Source organism: Sardina pilchardus, chromosome 9, assembly GCF_963854185.1.
Source record: "Sardina pilchardus chromosome 9, fSarPil1.1, whole genome shotgun sequence".
Taxonomy (NCBI): Eukaryota; Metazoa; Chordata; class Actinopteri; order Clupeiformes; family Clupeidae; genus Sardina; species Sardina pilchardus.
The window spans coordinates 4127363-4138985 of NC_085002.1; the positions used below are offsets into that span (position 1 = coordinate 4127363).

At 45.5% G+C, this 11623-nt stretch overlaps 1 protein-coding gene and 1 long non-coding RNA gene across 5 annotated transcripts in view; one reads left to right on the top strand and one right to left on the bottom strand.

Annotated features, from left to right (window-relative positions):
- Nucleotides 1–9122, top strand: part of LOC134092231 (transketolase-like) — a 16734-nt gene extending 7612 nt beyond the window's left edge. The window contains exons 8-14 of the mRNA XM_062545030.1: nucleotides 753–917; nucleotides 2729–2885; nucleotides 4059–4189; nucleotides 4723–4806; nucleotides 5312–5405; nucleotides 6509–6631; nucleotides 7918–9122. Coding sequence (XP_062401014.1) covers nucleotides 753–917; nucleotides 2729–2885; nucleotides 4059–4189; nucleotides 4723–4806; nucleotides 5312–5405; nucleotides 6509–6631; nucleotides 7918–8105 — 942 coding nt within the window. The 3' untranslated portion in view covers nucleotides 8106–9122. The remainder of the gene's footprint in view (nucleotides 1–752; nucleotides 918–2728; nucleotides 2886–4058; nucleotides 4190–4722; nucleotides 4807–5311; nucleotides 5406–6508; nucleotides 6632–7917) is intronic.
- Nucleotides 9123–9394: 272 nt separating this feature from the next.
- LOC134092223 (uncharacterized) lies at nucleotides 9395–11562 on the bottom strand. Of its 4 annotated transcripts, none has more exons than XR_009940180.1 (8): nucleotides 11359–11562; nucleotides 11177–11248; nucleotides 10962–11030; nucleotides 10668–10718; nucleotides 10497–10559; nucleotides 10307–10382; nucleotides 9918–9977; nucleotides 9395–9838 (listed from the first exon to the last, which is right to left on the bottom strand). It is a non-coding gene; the product is annotated as an uncharacterized LOC134092223 (long non-coding RNA). The 4 variants fall into 4 exon arrangements; XR_009940179.1 differs by having other exon boundaries at nucleotides 11122–11248; XR_009940178.1 differs by having other exon boundaries at nucleotides 10668–11030.
- Between the last annotated feature and the right edge of the window lie 61 nt (nucleotides 11563–11623).

An 11623-nucleotide genomic window follows, 5' to 3' on the forward strand; every position in this document is an offset into this window, starting at 1 on the left:
AGTTTTAATTGGCCAAGTATACTTACATATACAAGGAATTTGACTTCAGTAGATGTTAAAACTCTCAGTACATTTAACAAGTAGACAGGTAGTATAGTGCAATAGGCATATTAACATTCAAACAATAGCAATATGGACACAGACTGTGCAATGGACAACAATTACATGTAGGCACATAGACATATCACACCATATCCAAAATACAGTATGCAAAGGCATAGTATCAGAACAGTACACATGAGGTGTACTTTGATGTACTTTGTTCTAGTTTATTTTCTCATTTGGCATTCGTGACCTTTCGACCATACGAGCTTCCCCTTGCAAGTGAATCTGAGGAAGACCGCATGGTTGAAAGGTCACTAAAACATTTGACCTTTTTGTTCAGCGCCTGGGATGTGCGCAAAGTCTCCCCTACAAGTGACCTTGTACGACCCCGCCGACCTCTAGCAGTTTCAATACCCATCTACCCGTCTTTTTTCCCCTCAGTCTTAGTTATGACAGACAAACATGTATTTTCCAGATATGTACAACTCTACATGAATGCACAATTTCAGTTGACCTGTTGTGTTTTATGATCGATAAGAATCTTGCGCCCAGATTGAAACATCCCTGTCCAGATTAACACTTCCACATTTTGTATCTACTGTACTCTCCATCACCATAGAAACAGGCATACAATATTTCGGTGTGTGTGTGTGTGTTCAAAATGGTCAGAATCAGGTGTGTGTCCTCTGCTCCCTCTCCCACTCCAGATGTCGACGCGGAAGGCCTACGGGATGGCTCTGGCCAAACTCGGCCGCTACAACGAGCGCGTGGTGGCCTTGGACGGGGACACCAAGAACCTGACCTACTCGGAGATCTTCAAGAACGAGCACCCCAACCGCTACGTGGAGTGCTACATCGCCCAGCAGAACATGGTATGAGGCCGTCTAGAGTAGGGTGACCAGACGTCCCCGGTTTCAGGGGACAGTCCCCGTTTTTTGGTTGCCTGTCCACAGGAAAACACAGAAAAACTACCTATGTTCCCATTTTTTTGAGGATAAAACATGCACAGTATGTATTTCAATCAGATTGATAGTCAAACTGAAAATGTTTTTGGGATCATGTCCCCGGTTTTGGTCTTGGACATCAGGGTCACCTTAGTCCAGAGACCCTAAGAACAGAGCTCTGCTCCGCAGGCTTTATCACATGCCTCTCTGGGCCGGTCATCACAGTTCGCCGGTCTTCATAGTGTGCTATACGCTAACGGTCGTCGGTCGGGTGATCTGCGGCCCTCAGCAGTTGCTGAATGAGATGGAAGCATGGCTCTCTCTGGGGGGCGATTGTAACTGAGGACATCACCTCAATGTATATTTCATAGAGCACCAGATGTGAAGATATAAGGTGGGGGATGTATGTAATATCTGGAGGACTCCCCGCTGCTATAGATGGCGGTCTTGCTGTCAGCAGTTTGGTTGGCTGGGTTAAATGCCTCTCTGGGTCTCTCTCTGTTGCTGGTTCGCTGAATAATGCATGTCTGCCCATCCATAATGTAACACTGGCGAAGACGTGACCCACTTACGCCTCCGAATCCACCGCATCAGCGCGCATAGGGAAATAGCCTCTTCCTCTTCCTCGTTCCCTATCCCACATACGTGTCACATCTCTTCCTCACGCACACCGTTTCTGTCTCTCACTCTAGCCGATACTCTGTCATCTCGCAAACGTCCACTTTCTCTGTCGAGACTCTTGCACTATGTCCTTTCCATCTATGAACCACAGTCGGCCTCTCTATCTCTCACACAAAAGAGCAGGCATTTGCCATCAGTCCTCTTGCCTTTCTGAGTGTGGTTTTACTGTGCCGTAGCGCCAGCCAAAAGGATGTAGGTCAGGCATTTTGGGGGGGAGGGTGATTATTGGCTGTGACAGGTCTGCTGAGAAGTTGAATATTAATGTGTGCGGTGGGCGGAGCTGCATTTGATTGGCTGACCACTTCCCTAAAGCCGTGCACCCCTCATCAGGGCCATAACCGATCCTAATTAGAGACAGGCCCACACAGTGGCGCGGAAATAACCTCAACAGACACAACTAATTACCATACACTGACATGAATGTTAAGTAAATAGATAGTGATATGACAGACAGTTAATTTCCTTTTTACGTTTGACATTGTTCATTTTAATGAACAAAATATGATTGATTTGTAAAACAAAATTTGTTTAAACAAAAATGTTGAATTTAGTAAAAATAATAAGAATTTAGTTCTCTACTTATTGGCAAAACAGATTGTTTATGCTCAATGTGCCGACCAGTACTTTCCCCTCCAGAGTTTCTCCTGTCTTTGGAATGATATGTTAGGATCATGGAGCGGGTTATGGTATGGGTTATTCTAGGTGCCTATATCACTGCCTGAGAGATTTCAGACGGCTAGCGCGGTGAAGCTGAGCTCTGAAAGTATGCGGGAGGATTTGAGCCGGAGGACGGGCACAGGAAACAGGAAATGAGGCGGGCTGAGGCGGAGCGGCATGCACTGATCCCTGATCCCGCTCATGTGTGCCCCTAAGCTCTGATTCCCGGGCGCCGCTGAAACACCTCCTGCTGGGCAGATGCTGCGTGTGCCCGCTCGTCCTGCCTCTCGATTGGTGTACACGCCAAGTCCCACCTGCTCCAGTTCACACACACCCAGCTGCATGATGGGTAATGACCTCTACCTGTGGTTGAACCCGTTTTTTGCGTTCTCCCCTTGCAGGTGAGCGTTGCCATGGGCTGTGCGACGCGCGAGAGGAACATCGTGTTCGCCAGCACCCTGGCGTCCTTCTTCACGCGCGCCTACGACCAGCTGCGCATGGCCGCCATCTCCGAGAGCAACATCAACCTGTGCGGCTCCCACTGCGGCCTCTCCATTGGTGAGTTGAGTTCTCCCCGCCCCCGCCCACACCCACCCCCCTCCTCCACGCTGGCCAATCACACCTCTTCCCAGGCACCCACACGTGAGCCGTGTTGACACGCCCCTAACCTAAACCACCCCTGTGGTCATGCACCTGTGCACCTCCAGGGTCCTCTCTCCTGTGTGTGTGTTCACCTCCTTGAGCTCACCTCCACACCTCCTCACCTCCTCACCTCCACACCTCCACGCCTCCTCACCAGCTCTCCTCTGCTCCACACTCAGCTGGCCCTGCTCCTGTAGCTCCCCAAGGCCAGCCAGCCGCACGCCACTTGTTTTAGCTCGTTTATGTAACGTGCTGTACAGTGCATCCTACTATTTCAAGTAGCCGACTTACGTAGATTGAAAAAAAAAAAAGAAAAATGAAAAGGCAGGCAGCGTTTTGGGGCTCTACAGGAACACGGTTAAGAATTCATGACCCAACCGACAGGCAAGATTTTGCCCCTTGAATACTGTCCACTGTTGCTGTATTTTTCCAAATGTTCCCTATATAGGCCACTGTAGCTGCCAATGTTGAGTGAGCCACTGGTTCCCCCCCTTCTCCTGATGTCTTTCTCTGCTTCTCTAATGTGTGTTGTTTTCTCCCTCACCCCTCCTTCCTACCTTCTGGAGGTTGTGCACTCTTAAGCACCCAGTCCCTCCCTCCCTCACTCCCCCTGTCAATCTCGGAGGCCGTCTCCGGGTGACCAGGTGTCCCTCCGTTAGCCCAGGTACACTGCATGCGACTCTTGACTGTCCACGGTTGTCTGCATGCCCAACTCTTTACCTTGTTTACGGGTCTTTAAATGGACCTCTTCTTTTGGCTCTGTCTTACTCTAACTATGTGTGGAGGTTTTTGTTTATATACTGTATGTGTGAGTGTGTGTGTGAGTGTGAGTGTGAGTGTGAGTGTGAGTGTGTGTGTGAGTGTGAGAATGAAAGTGTGAGTCTCTGTGTGTGTGTGAGTGTGAGTGTGAGTGTGTGTGTGTGTGTGTGTGTGTGTGTGTGTGTGTGTGTGTGTGTGAGTGTGAGAATGTGAGAATGTGAGAATGTGAGTGTGAGTCTCTATGTGTGTGTGTGTGTGTGTGTGTGTGTGTGCCTGAACTGTACTGTATGTGTATGTATGTATGTGAATGCCTCCTCCCCTGTGTCCTAGGTGAGGACGGGCCGTCCCAGATGGGCCTGGAGGACGTGGCCATGTTCCGGTCCATCCCCAACTCCACCGTCTTCTACCCCAGCGACGGGGTGTCCACGGAGAGGGCAGTCGAGCTGGCCGCCAACGCAAAGGTGGACACCTCTCTCCCCCGTGTCCTTTTGGCACTTTCAACTAACTTTATTATAGGATATTCTCAAAACGCAAAAGAATGGATGTCGATAAAGGGTATTTATGTACAAATAATCTGAAAGATATCGGAGTATAAACAACGCACGTGTCAACACCACATTGCGTAAGCGGAATTCCTCCTCTCCTGTGTCCTTATAAGTGATATAAAGACTGAGCTGTAATCTCAGCCCAGCTCACTGTGAGATAACACTACTGCTACTGTTAATGATGCAGCCCTCTTCCCTACACGACCATACATCTAATACTTTTTATTTATAATGCACTTCACATCAAATCAATGATCTCAAAGTGCTACAATGCACAAAAAAAGGATAAAAGTAACATCATAGAATAATTCAAAACTAGCATATTAAAATAAGCTAAAAACAGCATATTAAAACAGATAAATTATTATCTTAGCTAAAGGCTTTTCTACATCTCGCCCTCCGCTGTCCCTCAGCTGTTCTGAGACCTGCTGTTGTTGTTCTCTTGCCAGGGAGTGTGCTATGTGAGGACCAGCGGACCAGAGACCTCCATCATCTACAACAGCAATGAGGACTTCCATGTTGGACAAGCGAAAGTGAGTCACAGCTTTATGCAATCGTTTTCACACCTTTTATCACTGTTCGTGATACACACCTGAGGATATTGGTTTAGTGTTCACACAAAACTCTTCATACTTCAACCAGAAGTCGTGAGGACAATAAACACTGCTTTGTCAGTCAAAATACAATGCACTGAAAACAACTTGAAGCACTAGAAAAAGTCAGTCAACAGGTCGGTGCTACAGTCCCTGTGTTGTACTATATTATGACTATATTATGGACATGCTCCTCATTTCCAGATCTTAGGACCTCAACTCTGATTCTGATTCTGAACTTATAAGATCATATTTAGGCCTAGGGTTGTTGTAGTTCATCTGAGGTAAGGTTTAGGCTAATCTGAGTTCATCTGAGGCAAGGTTTAGGTTAGGGTTCACAATCATAGTCAAATCATGAAGACAATATGACGAATGTGTGTAAAACAGTCTACCCAACTGTCTACTGTCCTCTGTGTCTACTACACACACCTGTGTTGTGTTCCAGGTGGTGTGCCAGAGTAAAGATGACCAGGTGACCGTGGTGGGAGCTGGAGTGACCCTCCACGAGGCTCTGGCTGCTGCGGAGCAGCTTAAGAAAGGTACAGTATGGACAGATACAGTACGGCCTACGGCCTCACTACGACCTGAATACCGTCATTTCCCCACTATTAGCCGCGGCTTACGGTGAGGTCACACGCTTGCGTCCGCCAACGTTCGTCCGTTGTTTTCCCATTCACTTTGCATTGGCCGGACTTCACTTGATGCCGAACTGAATCGTGGGTCCGATGCGTTGCCTGGGATACGTTGCCTCCGTTAAAAAGTTGAGAAATGTTCAACTTTTGACGGATTGCGCAAGCGCCAGCCAATGAAATTCAGTTTATGCAAATTTTCAAACACTGACAAACCAATCAGTTTGCGTTTATGGAAATATGCTGACGTTGATGAAAATGAGGCATACGTTGGCGGACGCAAGCGTGTGACCGCACCGTTATACATTGATTTAGCTAAATTTCTTTACCTATGAGGTTAATGCACAGGGACGGCCTCACTACAATCTGAATAGCGTCATTTCCCCACTATTAGCCGCGCTTATACATTGATTTAGGTTTTCTCTACTTTATCTACTTTTATATATATAATTATACGTTTTGTTGTGCCATGCCTATTTTTCTTACTTTTATTTTTTTTTTACAATTTTATATTTTATAATAACAAATTAAATGTTACATTTATTGAAATAATTTATTTCAGACACACATTTTCAACTTGCATTTTGGAAGCCAGGAATCCAGCATGTACTGTATGTGTCTGCTGTTAGGGCTTTGAAGGTTTTATAATCCTCTCTGATCCACTGGCTGAGCGATGCATGCTAGCCCTCTCCCTCTGCACTGCACGCTGAATGCTGAATGCTCTAGCGAACGTGCCAGCGTGAGTAGAGTGGATGAGGATGAGGATGAGGGAGTCAGGCTACAGTGACCTTGGGCTGGACTGGCCCCGCTGAGTCTCTTTTATAGTAGCTGTAGGCAGCCATTAAATGACAAAACAGCCAATCAATCAGCCACTAGTGTGCGTACTAATGATTTTCTTACACAGAGTCCCATAATGCACATGTGCTGCTGTGATAAACACGCTGAGCTTTTGTTGTAATTCACCGTTTCATCCATGATTGCCTTATTAATTATGATGACTTATGACTCCACAGAGAGGATCTTTATTTGTGTTATCGATCCCTTCACCATCAAGCCACTGGATTCCAAGACCATAATCGACCACGCGCGGTCCACTAGGGGGCGCATTATCACTGTGGAGGACCACTACTATGAGGGTGGGTGTGTCCTTTGTGCTGTCTCAACATGTTCACTTTTCAATTTGAATGTCAGTTCACATTTGGCTGACTGCCCTGCAGGGCCTTCTCGGCCCATGGCGCCGCGTTTTGCTGCAAGTGAACTCTCATTGGTTCAAATGCCGTGACGTGCCGTGTCTAAATGTTTCCATTGGCTAGAGGGTTCACGCGGTCATGTGGTGGCATGCGCTTATTGGTCAAGGGAATGTGCAGTGTGTTGTCATGGAGGGAAAATGTGTCATCCCGGCTCAACATTTGCGCATGTGTGTATGTGAAAAGTGTGAGTGTGCGGCTGTGTGAATGTGTTTATTAGTGTGTGTGTGTGTGTGTGTGTGTGTTTATGTGTGTCTGTCTCTGTGTGTGTGTGTGTGTGTGTGTGTGTGTGTGTGTGTGTGTGAGGGCATAGAGAGGGGTAGCCTGCTGTCAGGTCTTCTTAAGTGAGCGTGCGCCCGTGAGGCTGTGGGTGACCTAGATAATACAGGCAGCATTGCACCACTCTGTGTGTGTGTGTGTGTGTGTGCGTGTGTGTGTGTGTGTGTCTGTGTGTGTCTGTGTGCGGGTGCGCATGGGCAGACAGAGAGACACAGAGAGAAAATGGAGAGAAAAAAAAAAAAAAAAACTGTGTGTATGTATGTGTGTTTGTGAGTTTGGTGGGGGTAGGGAAAGGCTAACAGCAAACGAGTGCTGTGAAACAGCAGCCAGACCTCAGCCAGACCTCAGCCAGACCTCAGCCAGAGCTGCTCCTGAAGCATCTGCTGAAGGGAGAAACCTCCAGGGGATGAGGTGATAGAGAAGGGGGGGAGGAGAGCAAGAGAGACAGAGTGAGGAGAGAGAGAGAGAAACCTCCAGAGGATGAGGTGATAGAGAAGGGGGAGAGGAGATCAAGAGAAACAGAGTGAGAAGAGAGAGAGAAGGAGAGACAGAGAGAGAGAGAGAGAGAGAGAGAGAGAGAATAGGATACCAGAAATAGAGTGGGACACAAATAAAAGTGTGAGAGCATAACACTAGAGGGAAGATGGAAACATAAAGAGAGAGAGATTGTAATGAATACTAAACATGGTATCAGTCTGTAAATGATGAAACATGAATTGATTTAGGTTGAGCTTACTGTGTGAGTAGTTCACTGCCAATGAATGAAAAATTACACAAATGTGACCTTGAAAGCAGTCTTGAACTGAAATTCTAATGTGTACAGTACTGTAATTGATTAAACTGTACATCTCAGTCTGAATTGCAAGGCATAATGCGTGTGTTGTGCAATTCCTCAGGTGGCCTGGGGGAGGCAGTGTGCTCAGCTGTGGTGAACGAGCAGGGCTTCAACCTGCACCGCATGGCAGTCTCTCACGTGCCCCGAAGCGGCAAGCCGGCCGAGCTGCTCAAGGCTTACGGTATCGACCGCGACGCCATCACCCAGGCCGTGCGCAAGATGCTCAGCTCCTCTGCCAACGCCAAGTAGCCCGTCAATGCCCACCTGCCCTGCCCGCACCACTAAACCCCGCCCCCCGTGTAAAACAGGGACAGAGTCACGACACCCAACAAATTGTTTTGTTTTCCCCACACCCTCTCACTGTGATAGCCCTACTGTGAGTACTATTGTAATGTGAGTGCTGTATTGTACATTTTGAAGTATCTTCCAGACTGTCCAGGATTGCCCTTTTCTTCCAGTTCCACACAGACACATATACACAAATGCATATATATCCAGACAAAGACCAAAAATATCAACAGACACACACACACACACGCACACAGATACACACACAGCGCCTCACTTACTTATCACACACACTCACAGTCCCTCACTGTTTCGAGGTATGTCACTTCATTTAGGTCAGACTTGAGATTGCATAGGATCCTCTGCCTGAATCCACGAGTTTGCAGTACTGATAGTCACTTGTTCTCAGTAACCATGTCAATTTTTGTGTACCATGTGATGTGTTTTTGCATAAACCAGGGCAGTTCTTGTCTAACTCAACAAAATATACAGTTTTCAGCATTATATTTGACTATTTTTTATATTGTTCCGATGTAGTTTGGATGTACGGGGCAGGGCGAAGATTCAGGACACAGGACAGGGATAGCGTAGGCGCTAAATGACAACTGTGGTAGTCAGAATAGCATTACTAGTGTGAAGTAAGTAGATATTAGTATGGAAATACAAATGTACGGGTGGCTGTTATCCATCCAACCCCTGAATCATACGGATCAACGTTTATCATTCTGGGGGGTGGTGGTGGGGGGCCCTTAACGTTGATCGGCTGATTCAGAGCAAAGGTTTGGGGATGTTGTGGAGAGAGAGAACAGGTCGTTCAGCCAGGGAGGACAGAGGACGCCTAGAGACGGGTCATTCAGCCAGGGACCAGACTAGCCAGCAGCATGTCCTACCATCAGAACTGTGAACTTAAAGCACACCTCCTCTGTTACTTTTTTTATCTATGTATGTACCTTTTTGCCATTGATTAAAGCCCTCTGCATTTGACTTGGCCAGTGTGCTGTGTGTTGCTGTTTACCTGTGCATTTGCTCCACGTGATAATTCACTATTCGAGAATCTTACTTTTGGTAGCTTGCACATCAGGATTTTGCTGTAGATGTATGTGTTGATAACTGTAGCCTGGAAACCAGCCCAACTTCACCCCGCCCACAATTGGAGGCTGGTCACACTAGGCTAAGATAACTGAACTGTGGTTTTCCTGTGGTCTCTTGGTTGTTTAAATAGCTGAGAGGCCAATTGTAATTTTACCATGTTAATCTTTTAATGCTTGTGAAAAAACTATCAATTTGTAATTATTAGTTGTCATAACTTAGATAAAGCAAACAAAGAATTCTAAACGAAGAGCAACTTATCAAAATTGTATTTCAATATTATTATGAACAATACCCTGTCAAACAAGATTTCTTTGACTCTCTTTACTTTAATCTCTAATTGTCAGTGGATTGTCAGTTTTCAATACTATTCTCATTCTCAAAACCATACAATCGTATCACTTTTAAAAGATGCAGTTGTAGAATTAGTCCCATCTAACTTGATAAATATTGCAGTCACCCTCAGGTCCAGACCAGCTTGACAGGGCGTGGAAGTGGCCAGCCCACCTCTGTCGTCATGATGCGCATACGCAGATCGGTGAGGATGAGAAGAACCCATCAGTGCTGGTGATCTCTCCCGTTATTTCTCATAAACACAAGCGTCTCTAGGAAGAGAAAGTGGCGGTCGGATGAGGTTTAGGTCAAAGGGTTTGTTCTGATTTGATGATTAATTGTGTATCTTACCGTAAGCGAGACGTAGTCTATTAGGAGTACACCCAATAATATCTCCTGCGGTGCTTCTTCCTGAGGATACAGAGCACAAAATAAGAGCAGAGCTTTCGAGTAATTCTCCACAAAAGCATCAGTTATAAGATGCTAATACGCCTTTTGTTAAGGTTATGATATTTAGCAGACATCATTTTACATTAACATTGATTACTCAACTTTACAGTAAACTATTTCAAAGTTGGAAATACTACATTAAGGAGAATAGCAATAATATAAATTCCAATTCAATCAGTAGCTTAATGAAAATAACTAAATACTAAAATATGCAACATGTGCATGTTGAACAGATACAGTATGCCTTTAGACCCCTCTTGAAAGACTCATTTTGAATGATTTGAACTCACCACAGGGATTTGTATTTTCGCACTTCTCCACGGATAGAAAAGACAATCAGGCCACAGCCAAATGAGAGACTATAGACTAAGACAAGGATAGCCATTGTTATTAGATCAAATAACTAGTAATAACAATATCTGCAAATAATGATTGAATCAGTTGAACACAGACTGAATCAGTTGTAATGATGACACATACTGTGACGAGTGTCAAGGTTGAATAGAGCCACAGGCAGAGCAGCGCCAAGTCCCCAGTACACATCTGAAAAGGTAAACAGGCTGAGAACAGGCAGGAAGACCCGTAGCAAGACAGAAGCGTGAGGGTATTGGTGGTGGGGTGGGGAGGGGTGAGTGGACAACCTGGGCTTACCCTTCCGTTTGTATGGTGGACCCTTGCATTTCCTTGTGTGAGGAGGTAGCCCTGTGAAACACAGCAAGAGCTTTTTCTTAACATTTGACTGCAAGTTAATCATTTAAGTGAAACATGTACTGTACGACCTTGTGCTAGTTCCCATGAGGAGAGTACACTTGAGAAACAGCTGCATTGTTTGATTCTGCAGGTAAAGGCCATTTTGTCTTTGAACTGATTCCACACCAAGATATGCCTCATTGCCTATGTGCTATGTGCATGTTGTTGGATGAGTTAGAACATAAACCATCTCACCAAAGGATATGCCAGCTATCTCAAACACAACTGTGAAAAACACAGTCAGGAAAGTTGGCATCAGTAAACCTGCCAAGACAATCATATTTAAAGTCAATTAATTTGACATCTATGTAGATTAAAATAAAAGTGCATTGCTCTGAAAGGTTTGTTGACTTACACTTTCAGTTTGACTTAATTTGTCATCAGTAACGTCTGATAGGCAGGTTACTCACTTTGGTATGGCCTGAAGCTGACCAGTCCACATCCCAATCCAAAACAACAGGAGAAAAAATGATGAAATTTGTCTTTCAAAAAAAAAGAAAGGTTAGCATAAGACATGACAAAAGACAGACCACGATGTAGGCTACTTCAACCAGTTTCTCTTTCAGTTTAAGGCAGATTCAAGCAAACTTACAATGATTGTAGAGGTTCAACATTTCTCCTTCACTGAATGCATGTTAATAAAATAAGAACCATGCTCTGTCCCTGTCCCACTTATTTTGGGTGCTTTGAAGTCATTGCCTGGCAAGTGACAGTAGTCAGAAAGTGCAGTGCATCTTGCCGACTAGTATTAGTACTATAATCACAGACAAACAAGGAAGTCCCTTCACCAAACCAGTTCCAGTCTGAAAAGTCCACAGGTCATGTGTGATGTTATCAGAAATACTAAAGACACCATG